Genomic DNA, 26,299 nt, shown 5'->3' with positions numbered 1-26,299 from the left:
GCAACTAGCCAATAGTGCGAAGCGGATCGACAAATTCTCTGGTCCGGCTCCAATCCGGTTGTTCAATTCTCTGGTCCGGCTCCGGCCGTATCAGGAAAAGTACTGATCCGGCCCTACTCGGTACGGAGGTTCCGTGAATTGATAAATATGCCTCGTTTATGTTCACACTGGTTTGTAGGTTACTTACGTGTGGTTGGTTAGTAGTTATATAGTTATAAAAGTCAAGCTTATCCATAAAGATTCTGGCCGGATCAAAAAAGTAGTGATCCGGCTCTGGCCAAAATTGTAAAAATCCGGCCGGATATCCAATCCGGCTCCAGTCCATGCTCCGCACTACTAGCCAACGGTTACTTCTATATTCCTTTTTGTGTACCACAAATACTGTAACAATAATAGTAGAACGTGTCGAACCGAGGGATGAACAGTTACACAAATGCAAACTCAATGAGAAATAGCTTTCATAATGATTAAAATAAAGCAGGCGATGGTGAGGCATGATCGACAACCGGGTACAATATAGGTGCATCAAAATCGATCCAGCGATCTCATTACGCGCTGGTTTTTCCGTATGATACAATATTCAGGTAAATCGACTTATTCAACGCCCCTGTGGCGTTTGATCAGATGAAATTCTTCATAATCTGGACTGAAATAACTGTGTTACATCGTTACTCGCTAGTTCAACATTACGATATCTTCGCGGCATGCAAGATGGATTATTGGCTGATAGCGTCTCAGATAGCTTTATTCAAGGTAGGTCCATACTAAGCCTGCTAAACTACTTCGAAAAATAGAAATATCATTTGGGCCGCAGTAGTGGCATAGCAATTTACTACGTAGCTACGTTGCTACGTAGCTGTGGTAGTGGACTCCAAAAATATTGCCCTCGCAGTTTGAAATCGATATTGTTATGAATGGACGGGACGCAACGATGCAGTGCGCTATTACGACAAGAAATCAGTCAAACCAAGGAAAACTGGTCAAATGAAACACTGGAATAATAAGTAATATATTTCGACATGAATCGTCTTTTATGCTGTCAGCTATTATTTCTGGACACTTTGCGTAGGCTACTACGGCTACTAGGCTACTACTAGGCTATACTACTACCATAGTCGTTTACAGTGCTGTAAACGACTATGCTACTACGGACACTGGGGGCATCATATCCCTTCTGTGTCTTGTCGGCAAGTAAATTAGTTGCAGATCTCGTATCGTGTTGTTGTGATCGGTGTGTTTCGGGCGGGTGTTTCTCTACTAGAAGATATTTAGTAACGATAGGAAATCTTGTTGAGATTTCAAGAATTATCTCAATTCATAGGACGGGATGATAGAGTTAGTTCACTCAACGCACGCAGAATTCTAGCGCGTCGCGCTTCAAGCGATAAGGGCGGACAACGCTTAATCTGCTTCGCACAAAGTGATTGGGCACTTCCCAGGTGTTCAGGCCGGGGATATATAATGACGGAATCAGATTCACCCGATGAAAAAGTGTCGTTCCTTTTTATAACTGCCAACGTGGGAACGCTATTTGAAAATGTGAGTAAAAATATAAATCTATGAACCAGAGATACATGACTAAAATACGCTTATTACGTGCTTGTCGATCTTTTTCGGAATGGTAGACCCTTTTTAGCATATATACTAGCATATAGTGTTCCTAATTGGCGTCCCTTATGGAATCTCGGTTCATTTTTTGAATCCTGCGTGATGAGAGCTTTTCTGCATAGAATAATTACCGTAAGTACGGTAATTGAACAGAAAGTTCTGCGTGACGTTGCCACCAATTCCACTCTCGATCTGCGTAAGGATGAGCAAGGCTTGAAGATATAGAAAATGTCAGATGTGTATCGTATAGCCTATGTTTTGATTATTATGCAGAATTTCTTTGTCAGTCACTTAGCATGCTGTTGAATTTCTTTAGCCAGTTTTCAGAGCAAGGCGGTAGACTTGTTTTAAGTGCTCGTCCTCTCATAACATAAGCGTATCAGCTTTCTTAATGGAATTACATTTTCATATTTAATTTCAATTTTCAAGAAGAGCAGAAAATCCTTGCTCGCACATATTTCATGAACATGCAAACAATGGTAGACATCGCTTTTTGTTTGAGATTTTGAGAGTATATACAAATAATATAAATTTAATATTCGGAAAATTGTCTGAATAAGTTTTTTCCGCAAATCTGGATAGGGTACTAGTTGTATATGCTTTACAGCCTGTTTGGAATCGGTGTCAAGAATCATCGCTGCTCAGTGCTCACCTGTTATATCATGCAAAACGGCCAGCGATGTCAGTCAGGCTTTACAGAGGTTGTGGGGAATGGGGACGGTCTCAAAATTTATTTGTAGTTTGACTCGGAGTCGGAATTACCCACCTGCAATAATAGGAGTCGATATTCCTATTTCAATAAAGTTGTCTTGAATCTTTTTACAGCTTTCAGGCTTAGCAGAGGCATGGACGCGAGAGGTGACCAAGGTATGATATTTGCATACTGGTGTTGAACGCATATGTGATAGAATTGATTTAGGTCGGTGGTTCCCAACCTTTTTCGACATATAACCGGGAAATTTATTCACCCAACTCTGATCGCTGGTGAACTTACTAAAAATAGACCATTTTACCAAGGTGCGTGGAAAACCAGTTTCGCATCTTCTTCATGTTGAGTCGACCTTTTTAGATTGTGCAGTTCCTACCGGTATCGATCAATTTACTTTTCACGATTTTAAAATAATAAATAAAAAGTAAACGTGAAGGATTCCTTGCCCCCTTGAAGCAGTGTGATCAATGTCTTTTTTTCTTTACGTTACAATAGATTTGCAATGTTCCAATTTGGAAATGATATTGTCTCTACCAGACATTAATCCTGTCGATTTGTATCGAACGTTCCTACTTTCTTTCTCAATGTGGTGGCATCATCTCCATATCCATATTTTTGTATATTTCCCGCCATTAAATATGTTGCCGACCCCTGCTTTATGCCGTTACATTCTTTCAGTTAATCGCAGTAATATCATTTAAATTTTCTGCATTATCATCGCATGGCTATTGTTTTAGACCATCCGCAACAAGGAACCCCACGTAATAGCTTTTCATTTTCAAGAAGTGGGTGGAAAAAATGCCAAATCTTCAATGTCTCATGTAAATAGCTTCATCGAGTGAGTAATCGAAAGGTTAAAAGCAGTTTAAAGACGTGTTATGTAAACCTGCATCCTACATTTAGGGCTGGGCATAGCAAGCCGAGTACCATATTCAAATAAGTATTGGGCATCAATTTATTCAAATCCAGTAGTGAAATTCGGTGTTTATTGAGTTCGCGTAAATTCGCTTCAAATAACAAAATTCGGCGCTGCTTGCCAACGAGATTAAATATCTCAATCATAATTATTGTTTTGATCGTAATTGTCACATCAGCCCTATTTGGGTCCAGTCATACATTTCGAAACATCTGGCACAAGTCTTCGTAATTTTTGCACATTCAATTGTCTCTAAAAGTAGTGATCAACATGCAGTATTTTCAAAGAGTGCTCGATGTCATAATTAGTGATAACAAGTTGCCTGGTAACATTACGTTATGATATACTCGAATATGCCCACTGCCCAGCCCTACCGACATGTGGCTTGCTTGCTTCAATAACATACTTGACTTGATTTATGTAGATGTCTAGACTTCTGCTCCAAATCACATACAATGCAGTCTCAGTAAGATTTATTGAAAGGGTTTCACCCATTATGTGGTGTATGTGTCATAATTGGCACTTAATGGGACATCATAGCAATTGAGTGATCGTCAATTTTATAGGTGCCTGGAAGCTTTTGTAAGCCCAAAAATTGTGTCGATGCTGAAATTTGGTATATGGAGTAAATTTTTTCCTCCCCTGAATGTCAGTGAATAGTTGTGAATCCTGTATTCTTGATATTGACTGTATATATATATGTGAATTTTTATTGTAGGGGGCTTATGAGTAGTCTATCTGCAATGATACTGGCATTACTTACTTGCTTTATAATATTGCATTCATGTGAAGCAGACTTTAATATCATTGGGTTTACTGAGAGCACATTGAGTAAACAACTAATTTCGTCATCGAATATCACTTCTAATCGCCATTATGGCAGTGATAGTGTCATTAGTTAGCTACTTTCCAATGCTCGTAAGAGAAGCCTAACGATTTAGGAATATGGTATGAAGCATGTTTGATATAGTAGCCTACGTAGCGACTGACTATTTAAAAAAGTTCTGAACATTTTTGGTCCAAGCCCAATGTGCATAGCTGTGTTACTGTGCCTCAGGATATTACAATGGATATTTCAATTTTGTTTCTGTTCCTAGGCATGGGTAATAGCCCCTACCACTCATGTATGTCGTCTTACTTGGGTGACGTACATTCAATAATTTCTTTAATCATACTCGCTGTTCCATCTTCAATTGAACTATGAATTGTGCACAGCGCAAGGTAACTTTGAAAGAAGGACATAGTCTGATAACGGTTTCATTTGTAATTCTGGACTGAATAATAGCTTGCCCATGATCTGAGTGAAGTCGATACTTTTACCTTGGTGTTTTGGTGTCGGTTGAATTCATGTGGCATTGTACACCAGGCTTCTTGTATTAGGGTGGAGTGAAAAATGGAAAATTTTGAATTTCAAAACGGACACTTGATATGTGGTGCCAAATTTAAAAAAAATAATTTCTATAATAATTTTGGGCTCGTGCACCCTCTAGTGGTCGTGCAATTGCACCGAACGAGCCAAAAATAGCTAATTTTGCTATATATTGATTACCGCTTATGCTAGAAAGCTGGTTTTGGGCTCAAAAGATGCGGAAGCAACATGTTTCTATCTCACTTCCGCAGAACTTTGTCTTAAAAATGAACAGAAAAAAAGTTACAAGCAAATTATTGATTTTTAGGCTGTTTTTAGGTAAAATTAGGCACTGAAGCAGGCGCTATTATGCCACAAGCTTGTAGTGATTGATCTTATGACTGACAACTCTATATTAAAAGCACATAAATTGCAAATCCATATTGAAAACACAAAAACATCAATTCTATATTGAAAAAATATATATTTCGAATATGGTTTCACTACCAGAGTATTAGTATGCACAAACTTTAAAATCTTGTTTCGTAATAAAGGATTTCATCTGCTTTCGAGATTTCAGTTGTGTGATGAGGCCATCTCTACGTTCAAATCCCGACACATGGGCAATCGGCATATGCTTCGGTCACCACTCTAACGTCTCTTTCCACTGCCTGGTTGTGCCATGTGCCAAGGATGATTGATACTTGAAGGTGATAACCTTAGATTTTCCAGCTCGAGATATGAAAAGTTTTTGATTGCTGGTGGCTGTTCCGCATCTTTTAGATACAACTTGACAATTTGGTGGTATGATTTGGCCTTGATGTTTATAATTGGGATTTTTAACAATCTGATTCTAGTGACAACGTTGTTTTTAGGTTTCGGTTCATTAACATATCCTCCTTCTAAGTCGTCAATTGGAATCTGATATTCTGTTTGATCTGCTCATAGTTGTAGTCTCGCAAATCTTCTGAGGCTTTCATCATCATCACCGAGCATTCCCAGATGGGCAAAACATGCCTTTTGTTGTAGCAAAGATAGTGCAAGGTTACGAATTGTGTATTAGAAAGCTTTTGTAACATGGGAAACTATGTTGCAGAAGTTTTTAGCACCATCAACAATGGAATTGTGCCTTTTTATTTCAAACCATGACGGAAAATAAACCTCAATGCAGAATTGAGCAAGATAGTGCAGATTGCTTGATGGATGACTCTTTCGCACATAGCTACTCAATATTCGGCATGTTCTATGTGGGACTGAATCACCCATAATTGTGCCTTTTTATTTCAAACCATGACAGAAAATAAACCTCCATGCAGAATTGAGTAAGATAGTTCAGATTACCTGATGGATGACTCTGTCCCAGATAGAACATGCGAAATTTTGACGTTCTATACATAGCATACATGTGCGACAGAGTCATCCATCAAGCAATCTGAACTATCTTGCTTAATTCTGCATGGAGTTTTATTTTCCGTCATGGTTTAAAATGAAAAGTCACAATTGTTGACGGTGCTAAAACTTGTGCAATATAGTTTCCCATATTACGAAGCTTTCTGATACACGAATTCGCAACCTTGCACTACCTTTGCTACAACGAAAAGCACAATTTGCACATCCGGATAATGTTTTTTGGGAATGCTCGGTGATGATGATGAAGGCCTCGGAAGACTTGCAAGATTACAACTATGAGCAGATCAAACACAATACCAGATTCCAATTAGCGACTTTGAAGGAGGATATGTTGATGAAACGAAACCTAAAAACAACGTTGACACTAGAATCAGATTGATTTAAATCCCAATTACATACATCAAGGCCAAATCATACCACTAAATTGTTAACTTGAATCTAAAAGATATGGAACAGCCACCAGCAATCAAAAACTCGCCATATCTCGAGATGGAAAATCTAAGGTCATCTCCTCATTCATCCCTGGCACAACCAGGCAGTGGAAAGAGACGTTAAAGTGGTGACCAAATCATCTGCCCATGTGTCGGGATTTAACCGTAGAGATGGCTTAATCAGCGAAAAACAGATGAAATCCTTTATTACGAAACAAGATTTCAAAGTTTGTGCATACTAATACTCTGGTAGTGAAACCATATTCGAATTCGAAATATATCTTTTTTCAATATAGAATTGATGTTTTTGTGTTTCCAATATGGATTTGCAATATATGTGCTTTTAATATAGAGTTGTCAGTCATAAGATCAATCACTACATGCTTTTGGCCTCGTACCCTGCTTCAGTGCGTAATTTTACCGAAAAATAGTCTAAAAATCAAAAATTTGCGCGTAACTTTTTTTCTGTTCATTTTTAAGACGAAGTTCTGTGGAAGTGAGATAGAAACTTGTTGCTTCCGCATCTTTTGAGCCCAAAATCAGCTTTCTAGCGGAAGCGGTCATCAATATATAGCGAAATTAGCTATTTTTGGCTCGTTCGGTGCAATTGCACGACCACTAGAGGGTGCACGAGCCCAAAATTATTACAGAAATTATTTTTTTTTAATTTGGCACCACATATCAAGTGTCCGTTTTGAAATTCAAAATTTTCCATTTTTCACTCCACCCTATTCTTGTATGCTACGATATTGATTAAATTCAATACCAGCTGGCAATGGATATGCTTGTGATCACTGATCGGCAGAAATATTCTATCGATCTATAAGCCTAGTAATGATATATTACGATTCATTCATTCATTCATTTATATAAATTGTAATACTTTCCAGCTATTCCTAGGCAACCCAACAAATAAGATATCAATTATAGAACATTGGGTAAAGAGTTTGGACATTTCTAGTTAACATTCCATCATCTTATCTGTTCCTTGGTGAAATTGATATCTTCAGCTATCCTAAACATGTCTGACAATCAGCCACGGTTAACCAGTAAAATTTGCATTACTTCTATCATCCAAATTCCATTCAATTCTAGCTTCTATCTGATCTCGTTGACACATAGACAAAACCGCAACTTCATCACTTGAAGGTGTGCCTCGTGCAATGTTGTGAGCTCTTTATTAGACTTTGCTGAAAAAGTAGGCACAACACGACTGAATATCGAGTTATTTGCATTTAAAATGGAATCACATTGGCATCGCTGCCATTTTTACAGCGATTGCTTTTCAATGATTCATCAATCAATTTGGTTAGTTTTCCTAAACGGCATATCAGTTACGGTATGGCATAGGCAAGGCTCTACCACATGATAGGATTTGTTAGCAAGTCTCAAGTATTTATCTGATAAATCTTATCATTAAGATAGATCTAACAGCGAATGAGAAAATACAGCAGCCTTGATGCTAGGAATCTTATCCGCATTGTCTTATCTATTTGTATACCATACCTTTGGAGATTGATATCGGTCTTTGACAGTAATTGATCATTATCTTCTACTGTACTTACACTGCATGAGCAATGAGCATGAATAAGATATGAATAATATGATATGTCGTACATGATGAAATATATTATGAATAACTTGACTTTGACCCGCCTCTGGTTGGATATAAGTCAACTGATTTCTTCTTAGGGGCATACTATCACATTCTGTACTCCAAGATTTTAATATAATAAGAGGATACCTTGATGAAGACTTCTTGTCTGTTGAGGAATATACGGTGAGAAGGTGGTGCCATGCAAGTTTGTGTTGCAAGGATTAACGTTTTCCGTACCAGCATGCTACTTGATTCGGCAAATTCTGTTTTGGTACTGCTTTGGCATGTAGTTGCCCGATATTATAGCTAGACTGCAACCAGTAGGTCTGTGCTCGGAGCGATTTGTATTGCTGCAGTGGAAAACTCCACATATATCACTAGAATTACAAAGTTACGATAGTTTTTTGAATAGCAACCGAATCTTCATGAACTGGAGTCAATTTGCAACTGCTGTTGAATTGCCAGAAAAATCAGACAACTAGAAACCTCTTCGAAATGAAATCGTCATTATGTGCCGTTGTCAGATTATTGTTGCTGTTGGCCAATGGTCTGTCATTTTCAGATACCATTTGCTATCCTTTGATACTCTTGAATTGATCACTTAGCTAAGCTATAAAACTACTAAGAAGGTCAGCGTGGTGGTCATTCAACATATGCTTAACTCATTTGTCAGCTTGTTTCATATGATTTGTATGTCGACCTTCTCGTATACGCTTGGTCTTAGATGGCTTGCAGTTTTTTTTGTTGGAATCCGTCCGAGCAGTGTGCATTCGTTCATAGTGCAACACACAAGTTTAAGGAATCCTAGCGCTTTAGGATTCTGTTTGCATGAGCCGATGCAGGCTAGTTTTTAATTTGTATGTTATCAATCCCACAGTCCTGTAACAGCTTTTATGCATTGCAGCTGTAGACGACCTATTTATTTACCTACTGTCTTCCGGGAATTTATCAAATTTCCTGACTTATACCGACTGATTGGGAAATATTTTGCTTAACTGAGCTAATGGATGTTTTTATTGTTCTATATATACCGCTCCTATTTTCATATGGTTCAGTCTGTAATTGCCATTAATTTATGAGAGGCTCGTCCAGCATATGTTGCATTACAAATATTTGTCTCCTGAAGATCTCGGTAATTGATAGCTGCTAAACAGGTGATCCACAAACCGCAATAAAGCTCCAGATGGTCAATCAGTTTCACATTCTTGCAAATATATAGGCCTATGTAGGCTACTTATCTTTGGTTCCTTTATAACGCTAATGTTACTCTATTTGAGTAGCCATTGCTTAAGGCACCCCAGTCGTCTAATTACACAATAATAGGATTTTGAACGTTTCATGATGTTAAATGCGCAGATAACAACTTTTAATGATGAGTCCCCTGGTGATGGCCTTAGTCTAATGGTACCAGGCTACGACTAATGAGCGAGCTGCATGAATTTGTGTTCAATCTATATGTAGCCTGTGTAGTCCAAAGATAAGTTCGATTGATGCTTGACGATGACACTATTAAATGCACCATGATCAGAGAACCGACACAAATGGTGCATCCATCTGTTGATAACAAACAATGCAACTTTGATCTTTCGCATTTGACAGGCACTCGGAAGCTTTTATTTGATACACAAAAAGATATCTGATGTTCAAGTGTGGGATTTTGATAGTAAGTGAAATCGGAAGTCCTTTTATTATCTATCTAGCCAATACATTCATCAATTTATTCACAATCGATTGGTATACACTGTATTTGTTTTGCAAGACACATCTTCACATTGTATTTAGCATTTTGGATCTTTTTTTGCGGGTGGTTTCGCTGCCTGCGTCAGTATATGAGTCAACTTAGCAATAGTGGCACCTTCTTGACACGAACACATTTGCTATCTAGTCGAGACTGGGCACCAGCGCTTATTTTACAGATTGGAATTTCTTTGTTTCAGAAAAACAGTTCAATCCAGTCGTAGGCAAGGAGACATGCTGCGGCAATTTGAAATCCAGAAGCGATATATGCAAAGAAAAATTCGAACAGGGATATTTTCCAGATGTAAGATTAATCTATTTCTGAGTGTCCTCCGTCATTGAATCGAGTCGTATCTTCTTCAGTGTAAATGGTCACGTAAAGGATACACAAGAGCCAGGTGGAAAATACGTAACAGGTTGGTGTCCCGACATTGTAATTCGGCTCGGTTCGCGAAACTTTAATCCCTCTTTTAACAAGGGTGTTCGAATTTGTCAACATTCACCTCTTTCACGACGACAATAACCTGGTGGCGGTGCAAAGCAGCCCTTCTTCATACTCGAAAAGCAGGAAGAGAGCCTTGCGTTTCATTCTTCAGAGGTGCGTGGTTTTGAATGGGTCAACCTCTCGTGTTGCTTTAATTATAGCAGTGATCGCGTTTATTTTCTCCGTATAACACGTTTTCGAGCATGCTTCATCCCGTTTGAAAATTTGATAAGGCACCCAGTTTGTCGCTACTGTCAAATACCGAAGTTTATTTCTTGCAAGCTCTCTGTTATTTTTTATGTCTTCAGACAACTGGAAAATTTTCTCCTTTTCGAAATTAGATTTGAATCAGAATGATAGCAACAGTGTTCTAAATTAAACTAGAATTAGTATTACAGCTACAGTTTTTTGCAAATTAGATTAGAATGGAAATTACCGAATTCGTGAAAACGTGGAAGCTGAACCAGTGAACCAAGCTCCATGTATAATCATATAGTTCATTCTCATAAATCTAGGGGAGCTCTGCAAATGTCTATACAGCAAGCTTGACTGGTTCCGCACTATATAGTTCTGTAGCATGTTAAGGAAAATTAGATTAGAATTACAATTAGAGCATAGAAACATAACACAAAATAAATTACTATCATTTCACTCTTGTTAGTCCAACTGGTCTAGAATTACTCTACTTGGCCAAGTCTGACTGGGACGGGGTATATCGAAGTGATGCGGGGTATTCAGTAGATCGACCCCTCACAATTTCTACCAGAATATGCTCATGCTGGACTGATGAGTGTTGATAAGGCACTATTAATTTTACCGGACTGGGTTTCATTGAAAAGTATGTCAGCACGCGAACAATAGCCTATGCGAATTATGACTCACGGAAAGGGGCGGATCTCGCAATATATATTCATGTTCCAGACTTACTGCCACGTCTTAATCCTAGGCCCAGTCCACAAGTGAAGCTTGTTTTAATGTCACTTTTAGGCTGGATCAAATACCGGCTGAAAGTTTATCCCTAAACAGTAAATAGTGAAACCGGCCAAATTGTTCAAATCTGGGTTTCTGCGCACCTGGTCTGTTATTACTTGAGAAGTTGCCCTTGAATTCAGTACTTTGTACAGCCGCCATTCCTACACGCATATTCATTCAGGTGTCACTATGCCAGCAATATGTTTTGTGTCGTATTTGCAGAATCAACTCAGACCCGCCTCCGGACAACAATTTCTATTGCTTCGGGGACTTCAATTTTCGGTTGGACATCAAGGCTCTAATTGAGGTAATAAAGCTTTACCACACAGCTCAACGTGACTTTTTCATATTTACATCACGTTTGTAGGAGATCTGCGCAAACAGCGACCCGCTGGTCACCCGCTCGGAAGAGGACAACGGTATTCTCAGCATGCAGTACGAAAACGGCGTCGCCGGCAGCAACCAGCCACTGTTGAAAATCGAAAGGAAACTATTTCAATGCGATCACAATCTACTGTATGCAAACGGAAACTTTGAGAAGGTCTGTATCGAATCTTTTTGATTGCAACCACACCGCGATGTTCAATGTTGCTGCCAATTGTCTTTTAGCTACGTATGTTCAATGTGGAATCGGACGGTATAGAATTGAAAGAATTCGAATATCAATTTCCACCCACGTAAGTTTGTGTGTCCATCAGATGTCCGTTCAAAATTCAGTAATAACTGCACAGCGAATTTTGCAATGTTGAATTCTCGCTCCATTCGCTTGGATTGAGCACAAACATGAGTCGTTTCTTTGCCCAGTCAAAACATTTTTTGTAATCAATTCTTGTATTGTAGGAAGCGTAATTTTAAAATGCTGCCACCTTCATACTTTTGGAGCCGGAAAACGGGCGTAGAAGCAGCGCTATTGTAACAGTCACTGTGCATACGTGCGTGCAAGAGGAAGTATCGGGTTTGGAGTGATATGACCCGAGACCCGTGTTGTTATTTTTTCACTGAGATTTATAAAAATAGGAATGTGTGTGAATGGGATGGTAAAATTAGTTCAAAGAATCAGGGTGGTCAAGTCATTGTCGTCTATATTATATTCTTGATGCCAACCTGTTTCATGAAATGCATTTCTATTCTGGGAAACGCGTTCAGTAAGACTGTTTCCGTATGAAAGAAAATGACATTCTCTTTGAATTCTTCAAGTCGACGAACTCATTCATTGCAGAAAGTCCGTGATGTTGAATTAAATAGTTGCCTTGTCTACAGGAAGAATACCCGGAATCTCGATACTTTCCTATTCTGATAGCGTGTACATTACACTGTACACTGTACAAAAATCACTCTGGATCATATGCTGTTCATTTAATAGCCATTATGTTTTCACCTAATTTGCAATCATTATTTATGTCGGTGTGCCTTGATTCAGCGTTAGGTTTGGCATTTTCTGTCTTTCCGCCAATTTTGAACATTCTTTGCAGACGAAATAGCAATAAATATTTTTTCTATATTCAAGGTATCCTTTCTCCGAAAATAGTGAAGAGGGCACGGAATACATGAAAACCCGCTGTCCCGCCTGGTGCGACCGTGTTTTTTTGTCTCCTCTTGCTTGGGAATGGCTCAACGCCGATGTGAGTGACTCTGTCTCGCGTATGTGTAGCCCTTACTGAGAGCTGTGTAAATTTTAGGCGTCTGACATTGAGTACAGCTGTATCGGAGAGAAGGTCTGCATGGGAGACCACAAGCCGATATTCCTCTCATTCCAGACCTCCATGGATTCGCTGCTAGTCAAGGATAGGCCTGTCGTGTGAAGTGTTTTAGTTGACTTTGTGCGGGCTTGTTACGTTCTGTAAGGCTCTATTTTTTTAGCATATTTTACCGCCAACGATATTTTGTCCACTGAAAGCGGCTGTGTTTAACGAAGGCAAAATCAGTATTGTACTGGACACCCAGTTGCATGGTTTTTTTAAATTTCTCACCCTACCCCACTCGTAGATTGAGTTTTAACTCTGGAAGGCTCGATATCGATCGGGAATTTTAGTGCGAGGTTAAAACATTTCGGCTGGAGAAGTAGTTCAAAGCAGGGTTGTAACCTAGTAACAAGGTTCCGGGTCACAAGTCAATCTCACTTTCTTAGTTTGGACTTGAGTCCTAGTCATTGTGTTTATTGTTCAGCTTTGAGTTCAACCCACTTTTTTCATCTCTGCTCGAGTGATGTAGAATGGCTCGTATTCATAATATCGTAATTTTCCTCAGTCATAACAGTTTCTGGTCCTATTTTCCAAGTAGTAGGAATGATAGAAGAAACACCAATTGCGGTTGCTTTACTATTCTCCGAAGTTACAATGAAATGTCTGTCTTGGCCGTCCTATAGTCTCGAGTCATATGACTCGGTTCAAGTCTTGCACAATGACTCGAGTACAAGTAGAGCCAATACACAAATTGACTCGAATCGAGTCATTTTACGTATTTGAAAAAATGACTCGAGTCACCAAAAAATCGTGACTCGAGTCATTGCTACCCTGGTTCAAATCAAGCTTGCATGTAGATTTAACATGTTACATGATTTTGTATTGATAAGATTGCAATTACGTGATATAGGGCCTGCGCGTTGACATGTCTGAATTGGTACTAACTTGACAAAAGAGTTGGTTACCGAGGAACAATCCGTAATTTCAGCCTAGTCCGAATGTTTTGGACAGGCTGGAAAATGGTATTCAGCTTGCTCAATGTTCGTCCATAGTGTGCACTGTACACGAAATTATGCGTCTTTTGTGCTATCCTGAGTGCTATATGCAACTGTGGAACACCTAATCAAGAGTTGGTTGTGTGATTTTAGTTCAGTGATCTTGTTTATTACTGTCACTTCATTTTTATATGGCGATCATTGTTTTCGAGCAGATCTAGTTGATTTTTTTTTCACTAACGGAAGCAAGACTTCCACGCGTGGGCGTGTGCAACAGGTCCTGGAGATGACTAAATTGGTTTAAAATGTCATATTATGTTGCTGTTTCAAAGAAAATGATTTCATTGCCATCGACGTCCGTTCATTTCCATGGATTGATGATTTAGTGTGTTACAAATATTTCGCCGGATCGATACCACCTTAAGATTGCACGACCTTTGCTATTCTTGTTGAAGATTATATCAGGTTATCGAGCTGAACAGCAACGAGTGCTCATTGTGTGATGATGTTGCGGCGATTAGGCCTGTAGTAGTAGGCCTGTCAGTAATGCGGTAATCAAGCGATATTTACCTACTTGATTTTTTACAATTTTGATTTTGCAAAGTAGAAAGTAGTTTCTGATTTGATATGCCTCTTGTGACTAAAAGTCGCAATTGGGCAAAATAGCCTCTGTACAACAGTAAACGATATATTTTCAAAAAGTTCACCTATTTGTTCTGCTAGTGCTCGAAGTCGTTTTTGCACTACTCTGGAGGTCGCTACATCTACTTTTCGTTGAGGAGAAATGTTTACTGTTTTGGCCACCTCTCTATACTACATAAAATGATAATTAGTGAAGTTTTTGTTGCAGTCAAATCCGTGGAAAGTTGCATTTATTTTTCACAAAAGTTGCACTAGAAAGTTGCATTTAGGTACAAGTTCCTTGAAATTATTAGGGCAAGACATTCCAGTAGGGGTCTCAGCTTTCCCGTGGCCACTTACTGGCCACAGATTTTTCTGTGGCCGGCCACGAATAACTCGTGGCCGGCCATGAAAAAGCGCTGTCTCATGGCCGGCCATACGAATTCATCGTGGCCGGCCACGAGTTCATGGCCAGTTCGTGATTTTGGCACATAGTTGGATCAAAATCCCCCTTTGCATCCACTTTGACTATACTCGAGTAGATCTTCTTCATTTGCACTATACGAACTTGCTGGTGGCTAGGTTTGTAGACGAATTCCACTAACATTGCATGTACATGTACAAGTTATATTACCACATTGTTGAGTAGTTCGGAGATGGGTTGAACATTACCACGGCTTTACACATGTTTACATTCTGTGTTCGCTGTAGATCTGAATTTAATTCCTTCTGACTATTGAAAAATTACTCTGGGGCGGTGTGCTGTAAACTATAGTTATAACACCGAAACATGTCTTCCTTGAACTTTCCAGATAGTTGATAGAGTAGTTAGAGTGTAGGCTATGTCTTCTTGCTCGTTCAGACAAACCACTTTACATTAACACTGGCGTCCACAGCTTCCGCGCCAGGCGCTCAACGCACTGGGATTGTGTGGAGAGATAAAAACGTGGTGGAAACACGATGGCCTTGCAGCTTCTTCGCATCTCCATCGCCCAAGCCCATTAGTGATGCAGACGTAGATAATCTGACTTCCTACCCCTCATTCCTTTTCTACATAAAGAAGCCGTCATATTTTGCTTCAAATAGTTAGTTTATTCCGTTACCGATTTCACAAAATCGAAAGCAATTGGAGTTGGAGATATGATTACAATCATTCATATACAAGTAGTTAAATGCAATGTGTCGAATACATGCTTTTCACAGGAAACACCCAGGGGCAGGAGAGATCAGATGGATGTACTTTATCCGGCGATAAGTATTTGCACTGAATTCAAATGTTGAACCATAATGAACGATTGGACCTAGTCTGTGTCATCAAGATTGTTCCCTGAACATTGATTGGGGGAAGCATTCCATTGTGCCTTGCATCAAACAATTGGTCAATACGCAGACTTGGCATGGGCATTTTTTCATCGATCGATCGTGCTGCATCTGATGACGCAAAGTCTCTGGAGTCATCTATTATTATAACAGAAATTTGATTATATAGTAGGCAGATTTACGACCTATACCCATCACATCGGTTAGCAGCTTGATCTAACAACGACACGCGATACAAACCGATTCATACACCCAAGTAATCAAGTATCCTCTGGCATTCACGGCATCGATGGTGACTGCGACATCCATTTCATTCGTACATGATATATTTCAACCTGAAAGGATGGCACCTAGATGGATATATATATATATATATACAAATTATATGGGATCGGAATAAACGTGATCAAAATCGGATTTCTGGGAGCAAAGCCCCACATTTTACCAATAGTACCGGTAGGTTATGTTACATCGTTGCTTTTTCACATATGCAGCAAATCTGCAGGTTGTCAAGTTCCAGTGATGCTACAGCATGGAAATATTCATAGATTCATCGATAAATTCTCATCGTCCAGTAATGTGAGTGTTAGCCCCATTGATGTTGAGGATAGCGAATGTCATATATATAGCAGTATGATAATCAAATATGTATATACCCGTATATCCCGGACTTGTCATAGACCTCATACAAGAAATGAAGGATTGTATCAGCCAGGCATTATCCGATTCACAGCTATTCAGATATACGAAAGATAACAAACTATGGAATTGTTTTGGAAAGAGATATCAGATCGGGGGAAGCACCGGCCACAGCGAGCTGCTCTGTGGCCGGCCACAGAATGTTATTTGGATTTCACAGCTTTTCCGGACCTTAAAGAGTATATTCCACGTATTATTGGTTCTTTGATTCCCTAATTGTGTCGTTCGGGTACTATGATTACGTAATTTAGTACTGAGAACGAGAAAACAGGTAAAATGACCGCATATATTGACAGTTCAAGTAACTCGATGAAACATACATATGTATTCAAGGAGGTATAATCGAGTCTACTTAAGCGTAAATCGAACAAATCTGCAGTAAATTAAGACAAATTCACAGTACAAGATTGTATTATTCATAAATTCATCAGGGCAATTCACGAAAGATTTTAAACTGTCCCTACATCCTAAACTACATGAGCAAATATATATGAATAACCTCGCATCGCAGACTTATCATAAACGATAAACATGGTTGAAAATGAAGGATATTATCTGCCTGATATTACTTAATCGCAGGTATGCATATTTACAAAATATAATCAACTCTACAATCGATTGCAACTGCGTAATGGACATGCTACCGTATATAATCAATATCAGAACGGGGGAAGCACCGGCCACAGCGAGCTCCGAGCTGCTCTGTGGCCGGCCACAGATTGTCATGTGAATTTCACAGCTTTTGGGGAACTTATACAGATTTTCTGACATATATGTGTTATACATTGTTCTTTCCAATTCTATACAGTTGCTGACGATTACCTGTAACGAGTGTCAGCCGAATATTCGGGTCTATTTCTATAAAAAAAACACATCCAAATCAACACTTACCAGTTACCAGTTTTGATACTGTCTTCATTGCTTCTAGCTTTCTATACCATTATTTCCTGTTTCATTTAGCTGGTATCCCCCTTTTTAATGTATTCTTTACATCATTTTGCGTGTTTTTAATTGTTATTTTAGAGACTCTGTCTGATCGTTTCTACTTCTTCCTATCGTTTCATTGTATCGCTATTCTTCTGGTATTTCGAGTGAAAATGCTTATAAACTGAGCTACACTCTCGCTCACACCTAGTTCTATTGACTGTACGCCCATAATATAACATAATTAATCATACATTTGGCCACGATTTTGTCACGGACAGTACTGATATTCAATATTAAGTTGGTATATTACGGCCGGCCATGAAATTTCGTTGTGGCCGGCCATGAAATTCATTCATGGCCGGCCATGAAAACGAGTTTTCCGTGGCCGGCCAAGGAAGTTTCGTGGCCGGCCACAGCGATATTTCATGGCCGGCCATGAAATTCACCGTGGCCGGCCATGGAATAGCACTTTTCATGGCCGGCCACGAAATATTTGTGGCCGGCCACAAAAAAATCCGTGGCCAGTGAGTGGCCACGGGAATGCTGAAAGTCCGTCTCAGACATTCTCGAATCGATCCGTATCCAAGGCACCGTAGCAAAACTCACTGATCAACAAAATCAATAGAGTGAAAAAATTGACATAGTGAAATAATAATTTTCAGCGGGCTAGCCTGAATACGTCAAATCAAAAAAGACCTCAAATTTAGACAGTGAAATAATTAAGCGATCTATTTACAAATAGTGTCAAATATTTCAAGTAAAAAGTTAGTTGCATGAAAAATCAAAAAAGTGTTATAAAAAATCAAAAAAAGGTGCAATATAAGAATCCTCCAAACAGCTTACTACCATGCTACATAACTTCTGAGTATTTAGGGAGCTGTAAAAAGAAGTTGCAGAAACTTGCCCAAATGACAAATTGATACGGTGGCTTTCAGCGCATCACAACTTAGTTAGCCGAGTTCGCAATGACTGCTCGAGCTCGTTATTCCGCATCCTGGCTACTGCTGAAAACGGTCTGACGACGGAGAAGCTGAGCTGTCGGCAAGGGGGAATGACGGATGTCAGTAAAGGTGCTGGGCGTGGTAAGACTTTCTGCTATAGTAAGCCGAGATGGTGCTAAGCGAAGCAGCGTTTTGCTGAAGAAGTTTGTTCTATCAAATATGCCGGACCTGATGTGTGGAACAGTATCCCACCGGACATCCGACAGTCGACGAGCATGTCCACATTCAAGTCGAAATACAAGCAATTACTAGCCTACTAAATAAATACAGTCCATCCTCAAGATTACCGGACCACGACTGACCTATCGATCTCGCTTCCCATGACATGCCGCCCGATTTCTTGTCGTTTTTTTCTATACTATCTTCTTTACTTCCATTCAGTGTGCATGCCTCCTCTTTACATCGCCTAGGCCCTAGGCCAAGGTGGGTGTCTGATTCCATAGACTACTCCAAGTCGCTTCGACATCTTTCTGTCTTTTCATTGTATCGCATTTTTGTGGTGTATTGAACTGATCAAATCGCTAATAAACAGGGCCGTAACAGCACTTCGCCAGCCCCCACCAAAACGTTGGTCTTGGGCCCCCCATATGTTGATGAACCGAACTTCTGGGGGCTTTCGCCCCATAGACCCCCCTCAGGCTCTTCACTAATTACCGCTACTTACTTCTCCTCTACATGGGGGGCTATTTAATGGGTCAGCTTTTCTCGCCTAAACGCGCGAAGCGCGAAAAATTTCTATAATTCATGATTCAATCGGTCAATATGATCGGGAATTGCATATATGTTGGTGTCAAATTTTATCCTATCTCTTGCTCACATAATCAGATTTACCGGTAGAGCTGAGTGAGGTGTCTTGGAAACTGTAGGTCCCGTTAATATGACTCCTTAACATGATGTTATTTTATGACCTCTGTCAGCTATATAAAAAATATAGAATCGCCAGAACGTAGGCTACGAAACTAAAAGACGCACACGATTTCAAATTGGTATTTCTTCACTGGCATATAATTTTTCCCTGTGGGATGGTATTTGTCTTGTGAGGTTCAGATTGCCAAGACAGTATTTTGTATATATAACGAAGTTTTCGGTCAGCATTAGTGCAGTCCTTTTCGGTCAAGGTTTTCTCGCTGCCGATCGTTCTGGCACACTTCTTGGAGTCGCATGTTACATGGCCTACTTCATGTCTTGGTGCGTCGTGGCGCGGTAATTGCCAACGCCGATATGCCCATTTCTATAAATCTTGCGTATTTTATTTGGTGGGGGCGGGAGAGTACCCAAAAATCAAGATAACCGGCAACTTGAAATCGCGCGAAGCGCGAAAAGTGTTTGAAAAAGTTGCATATATTTTCAAAAAGTACTCTATAATTTATGCTAATTCACGAAATAATTTTGGGCTCCTTCGAGCTCCTTGGGGGGTTTGGGGTGCGGCAGTTACGGGCCCACTAACAAACCAATGATGATGATGATGATGATGAGCGAGTTGATCGTCAATTGCCCCTCGTGTATGTATAGCGGCATTATATTATGGGTGTGATTCCAAACGGTTCTCAGGGCCACGATGTTAGCTAAAGGTAGTGCGGAGTTGAAAGAGCTTTGCGACGTTTGTTAATCAAGCCTCAAATGAGTCGATCGGACCTCGGAATAATATCTTGAGTGAGACTGCCAAACCAAATTCCGAGTGAGCTGGTAACCGTTAATACCCAGGGTTCGCGTAACCTCGCAAAAAGAGCCATTTAAACCTATGATTTTCGATTACATAAAACGAACCGAAAGCCGCACGCTCTGTTACATCCCGAAATGACGATCACCAGTTTTATTTTTCTCGTGCTAAGTAGGCTACATACTATAACAACAATGATCCTTAACATCTCGTAGTGATCCAACATCTTGTCTGCGCAAACCGTGGCAACTCAGGTATAACGACAAGAGAACTTACATGATCACAGCTTACAGCAGGGGTCGGCAACCTTTTGCTAGTCACGGGCCAAATTTCGAGTGCACAACATTTTGGCGGCCGGAATTTTTCTTAATACTATATTTATCGCTCACGTCGGTATATTACCCCACAATGCTGCAATCTCAATCATACAAATCACAAAAAGAGCAAAACACATGTATTTACACTTCAACAACACAGGATAAATGTGACACTTGGCGCAGCTTGCTTTGTGAAAGGTTTTCAACTTCTGGTAACAACTCAGATGAAGCAAGACTCAGATCATATTCTAAATGGCGTTTGAATACGTGATCTTAGCTTGCTCTTCGTGAATTTCATTGTTGAGAACAAAAGTCGATGCCATTTCTTTTGCATTGTTGGTCAAGCTGGGATGAAGACCAATTTCAAGAACGTACTCTTTGTCAAAGTCATTCAGCGATATTTTGTACAGAACGAATGTCGGAAAAGCGGGCGGAAATTCAGGTTAAATACTAGGTTTACTCTCCTCCAGTATATAGGAAAGTGAGCATGATTTTCTTTGTACTGTTGACATTCCCATAGTCGCAGTTTTGTTTCGAATGCGTCTCAACATCTCATGCATTTAGTTGTTTCCCCCTGAAGTTGCAAATTCAATTTGTTTAGATGTGACGTCAAATTTACGACGAAAGCTTGATTAGATACCCATTTTCGATGACAAGATTATGAGTCGGCGATGTTTGTATTTTCAAGGAAAGTTGCTATTTCATTTCTCAGTTCATACACTCGTGCAAGCATAGCTTCGCGACTTAATGCGCGAACATGGCAGATATACAAGACATCGCCATATTGATGCTCTGCTTCTAGTAATATCTGAGGTAGGCTAACTGTCGGTGATTCAGTTTGTGAGACAAAATCAGCTTTCACCATTGTGTCCAAAACACTATTCAGGTTTGTTGTCTTGGCGTAAAATGTCTTCTGGTGAATTAAACTACAGATGACTAACCTTCGGATTCTAGTTATCTATAATGAAACAGGGATAGTTTGAGATTTTGTCATTGCTTCTGAGCAGAGGAACGGCACCTTTATTGTCGCACCCCATCTGAGTGGCAAACCCTTCAAAAAGTATGGTATACCCTCGGTTGCGAGATACACCCGCTTTATAAGCACTGGTCTATTCTACTCCACAGACATTCTCCATCTCCTACTTTTAGTACGAGAAAGGCTACTAGTCGACTGCCTTCGCACCAGTTTTATGGCGTAACAATAGACTAATACGACGTAGGATACTTAATATCGGAGCAATGTCGCATTATTTCCAAGCAGGGCTGCACTGCAGATTGGAACTCATTACGAAACGGCGGGCCGTATTGTCGTGGTAACTAGTTATTTCGTCGCGGGCCGGACGATTTCGCTTGGCGGGCCGGATCCAGCCCGCGGGCCGTAGGTTGCCGACCCTTGGCTTACAGTGTCAGATGTTGTCGACGCTATTGCAGGACGCATACCGTATCAGGACTTCATGAGAAAATCGAATATGGAAGATATAAATTAAATAACTCTAAACATGAGTTTATCTAGGGTTGCCATAATTTGGAAATCTGAAGAGGACAATTTTTTAAAATTTTCAGACTTGCAATACCGGAGGATATCCTGAAAATATGGTAAATTTTTATCACTTCGTGGTCAAAAAAGGTCAGCTGTCCGGCTCAGCTCACGAAATAGCCACCGAAGCGTTACTTCAGTGCTGATTTACTGTATCTCAGTCGAATTTTACCCTATATTTTATCAGAATTCACATAAAATAGGATATTTGGGCGTCCTCCGAGGACACTTCCAAAAAAGTCAAAAAAGATGACGTATGGTAGGGTTGCCATACGTCCGGAATTTCCCGGACATGTCCGGAATTTCACTGTTCAATGTAGCGTCCGGGAGGAATTTCTAAAATATGCCAAATGTCCGGAATTTTGAAGACTTGTTGACGTAGGCTCATAATTTTTTCGTAAATCAACATAAAAACATTATTTTGAGGAATATTTATGCTGGTGTATGAGATTTTTCTTCGCGCTGCGCGCGATCGATTTACTATCACATTTATTGATTTTAATATGGGGACTACCATACTCGCCAAAACTGCAATTAAATATAAATAACAACAATAACCTTCATTTACTGGAATAAGTCTAATTGCAATCGCAATTATACGAGAACGGTATATTCCTAGAGATCGTTCAGGCCGTTTAAATGCTCTATTCAAAGATGATGGTTCCAAACGCGGGGATCGTTTGCCTTTATCCTGGGGTTCGCGAATATGTTGAACGTAATCAGCTTCAAAAATAGCCCGTGAGTAAGTCTTGGCAAAGGTGCTGACTTCTTTTAGTAATCATCTCCTCAATTTTTGATCTGGGCCACGGAACATTTTAAATTGGAAATGGAGTCGCGACCATAAAAGGATAGAAACCACTGGATGTGGCGTGATTATAAAGCTCCGTGGTGCGCACCGGCAGAAGGCTGATAAACGTCTTATCGGCGGGACATGAGCATGACTTTACGATGAACAATTACGCTCCCTTTATTTTCGAACTCATCATCCGCCACCAGCTCTACCGCTAACTCTGATCATTTGGGCGGAGAGTAGTAACATTATAGTAATATATGGAACAACCAATATTATTGACAGAATTCATTCAAAAAATTTAACGACCAGATGCATATAAAACCCAGATTCATACAGCAACCCCCCAGAAGTAACATCTATTAACCTATGGTGGGCTCAAAATCATTGTTTATTTGTTTTTTTTTGGACTGAAAAATGTGGTTTCGGTCCCGGATACCCAACACATACTCCTGAACCGGAACGTGACATCCTCTGCTCTACGAGCAAAGCTTTGCTAGTGCTCATTTTAAAATCCACCATAGGGCGCTAAAGAGTGTCCGGAATTTGGATCACTGAAATATGGTAACCCTAACGTATGGTAACCCTAGTTTTCACATGGTTGCGTGCTGCTGTTTCGCACATTTGTTGAAATCTATACGGCATTTGCCAGCAACAGGGCCGTAACTATGTCGCACCACAAACCCCCCAATTGGGGGGGGGGGCGAAGTCGAAGGGGGCCCAAAATTATTTCGTGAATTAGCATAAATTATAAAGTATTTTTTGAAAATTTATGCAACAGTTTCAAAATTTTTCGCGCTACGCGTGATTTCAGGTTGCCAACTATCTCAATTATTGGGTGCTCTTCCCCCAAGAAACAATACGCAAGATTTATAGAAATTGGCATATCGGCGTTGGCCATTACCGCGCCACGACGCACCAAGACATATAAAGTTTAAGGCCATGTAACATGAGACTCCAAGAAGTGTGCCAGAACGATCGGCAGCGAGAAAACTTTGGCTGAAAAGAACTGCCCCTATGCTGACCGAAAACTTCGTTATATATACAAAATACATATAGGTTTTATTGTCGATAGGCGCCTAAATGACTGTCGCCTAATGTTCCTGTCTTGGAAATCTGAACCTCACAAGACAAACACTATCCCGCAGGAAAAATTATATATGCCAGTGAAGAAATATCAATTTGAAATCGTGTGATCTTTTAGTACGTTTGGGCCATTCTATATTTTTTGATATAGCAGACAGGAGGTCACGAAGTAACATCATGTAACGAAGTCATACCAACGGGTCCGCCCAGGGTTGTAATGACTCGAGTCACGATTTTCGGATGACTCGACTCGACTCGAGTCATTTTCTCAAAATACGGAAATGACTCGACTCGACTCGAGTCAATCTGTGTATTGACTCGACTTGGACTCGAGTCATTGCGCATGACTCGAAGCAAGTCATTGACTCGAGATTCAGACGGCGAAGACCGACATTTCATTGTAATTTCGAAGCTAACACACTATTGGGATTTCGTTTGTTGGTACTGATGGTGCTTGAAAATGCGACCAGTAGGGCATAACTGCTAAAAGTGAGGAAAATTGATATATTATAAATGCCAACCATTCAATATCACCAAACAGGGTTAAAAAAGTGGGTTTAGGAAGACTTTAACTGGAAACTGAGCAGTCAACACAATAACTTGGACTCGGACTCGAGTCATAATACCATGACTCGGACTCGATCCTCTGTTCGCTGACTTGGACTCGGACTTGACTCGGTGGGAATTGAAAATGACTCGACTTGACTCGAGTCAAAAATATAAAAGTGAGATTGACTTGTGACTCGGAGCCTTGTGACTTGGTTACAACCCTGGGTCCGCCAGTCCGAAGATGTTTAATTATTATTTACGGTCTCTACAGTTTCAAAGACTCCTCCCTCAGCTCTACCGGTAAGTCTGATTACGTGAGCAGAGAGGACAAGAAACTGATGGCAATATATATGCAATTCCCGATCTTATTGATCGATTTTTTCATGAATTATCGAGAATTTTCGCGTTTCACTCTGGATCACTATTATAGCACAACTATAATTTCGTGGCAAAAGCGAACAACGTGATGGGGGGTCGGTTTATCACCCGATGGGAGCCCAAGACTCAAGTTTATGTGGGGGGCCTGACGAAGTGCTGTTTTCGTTCCTGTCAACGAGTATACAACCGGAGATGTATAATTATTATTGACGGGTCCTACCTTTTCAAACACACCTCACTCAGCTGTACCGGTAAATCAGATTACGTGAGAAGAGTGAGGATAAATATTGATAGCAGTATATATATGCATTTCCCGATCATATTGACCGATTCAGTCATGAATTAGGCCTATAGAAATTTCTTGAGCTTCGCGCTTTTAGACGAGCGCCCACAGAAGTTTGGTTTATCACTCTATGGGGGGCCCAAGACCAACGTTTCTTGGGAGGCTGACGGAGTGCTGTTACGGCTCCGGCCAGCGAGCGCTAATGCGATTTGTTTTAGATAGGCCTACCCAAAATGATCCAACACAGGCGAGGGTAATTTTCAAGTTCAATAAACCTGCCTCGAAAATTCCATATATACTGCAAGAGTTTTGGCGCATGGGCATTGGGCAACCCGTTATATTGTGGCGGTAATGGTATACTGACGAAAAGAAATTGTGAAAATCGTTTTCAAGTGTTCGATGGTGAACATTCTTGCCATATTTTTCTTGAATGCAATATATTCCAATCACAACTACGCCATACATGCGATTCGTCATACGAATGAAAAGGATTAGGCTACCATATAGGCTACAAGGATTTCAAAAGCACTAATTCAGCCGATTTTCGGGCTAGTATTTCGTTACGAAATTCTGAGTAGCATCGGAAAGTCACACATACGTGATTTTGGCATTTAACAAAATTCGACCAATTGCTATTGATAGAGACTGAATAGTCTGCTGCCATTGTAGTGTATCCCCTATAACAGTGGTTCTCAAACTTTTTTTAGACAAGCCCCCTTTATGATAGTAAGAAATTTCGACCCCCCCCCCCCCCGCATATTAAAAAGAGCAACCAGAATGGTAGCAATGCCAACGAATAGTTTGATGACATGGAAGGTCATATGGTTGTTGATTAGAGAATTCTCCGATACCTTCGTTTGCGGTCAATTTATTTGTAAGAGAACAGGAGGCTCAGTAAAACGCACGATCATTAAATGATTGGTTGTTCTCACAGCCTACACCAGCGTTTCGCGAACAATCCGAACATATGCAGCAGCGATTCTTTTCAACACCCATCACTTGATGACTTGAAATTGACTCGACAATTTCGCCCCGAGTCACGAGTCAATCCACATTTCTGATAAGCCGAGTCAAGTCAAGTCATTTTTGTGAAGTGACTCGAATCAAGTCAAGTCATACGAAAAAGATGACTCGATTCATCCCAACATTGGTAAAAAGGATCCCGCTAAGATATGGATAAACATAGCAAGAACCGATGGTCTTGGGCCTATTGGGGAATCTATATACATACATTTATATATA

General features: G+C 40.1%; 1 protein-coding gene across 3 annotated transcripts; it reads left to right on the top strand.

The window, feature by feature from the left end:
• The first annotated feature begins 1,210 nt into the window (after nt 1-1,210).
• Nucleotides 1,211-14,368, top strand: LOC145440812 (inositol polyphosphate-5-phosphatase A-like). 3 transcript variants are annotated; one of them, XM_080318563.1, is made up of 13 exons: nt 1,211-1,539; nt 2,434-2,475; nt 3,055-3,155; nt 8,115-8,202; nt 9,619-9,682; nt 9,957-10,060; nt 10,120-10,172; nt 10,235-10,354; nt 11,435-11,519; nt 11,580-11,753; nt 11,822-11,889; nt 12,720-12,834; nt 12,892-14,368. In XM_080318563.1, the coding sequence occupies exons 1-13, from the start codon at nt 1,462-1,464 to the stop codon at nt 13,012-13,014; spliced, it is 1,215 nt and encodes a 404-aa protein (XP_080174689.1). In that variant the 5' UTR covers nt 1,211-1,461; the 3' UTR covers nt 13,015-14,368. The 3 variants fall into 3 exon arrangements, with proteins under 3 accessions (XP_080174689.1, XP_080174690.1, XP_080174691.1); XM_080318564.1 differs by lacking the exons at nt 3,055-3,155; nt 8,115-8,202; XM_080318565.1 differs by lacking the exons at nt 2,434-2,475; nt 3,055-3,155; nt 8,115-8,202.
• Nucleotides 14,369-26,299: the final 11,931 nt, after the last annotated feature.

The sequence above is a fragment of the Botryllus schlosseri genome, chromosome 6 (assembly GCF_051294905.1).
Source record: "Botryllus schlosseri isolate E-star chromosome 6, Bs_hap1, whole genome shotgun sequence".
In the NCBI taxonomy this organism is placed as follows: Eukaryota; Metazoa; Chordata; class Ascidiacea; order Stolidobranchia; family Styelidae; genus Botryllus; species Botryllus schlosseri.
The sequence above is the reverse complement of the archived record's forward strand: the minus strand, read 5'-3'. Positions and strand labels throughout refer to the sequence as shown.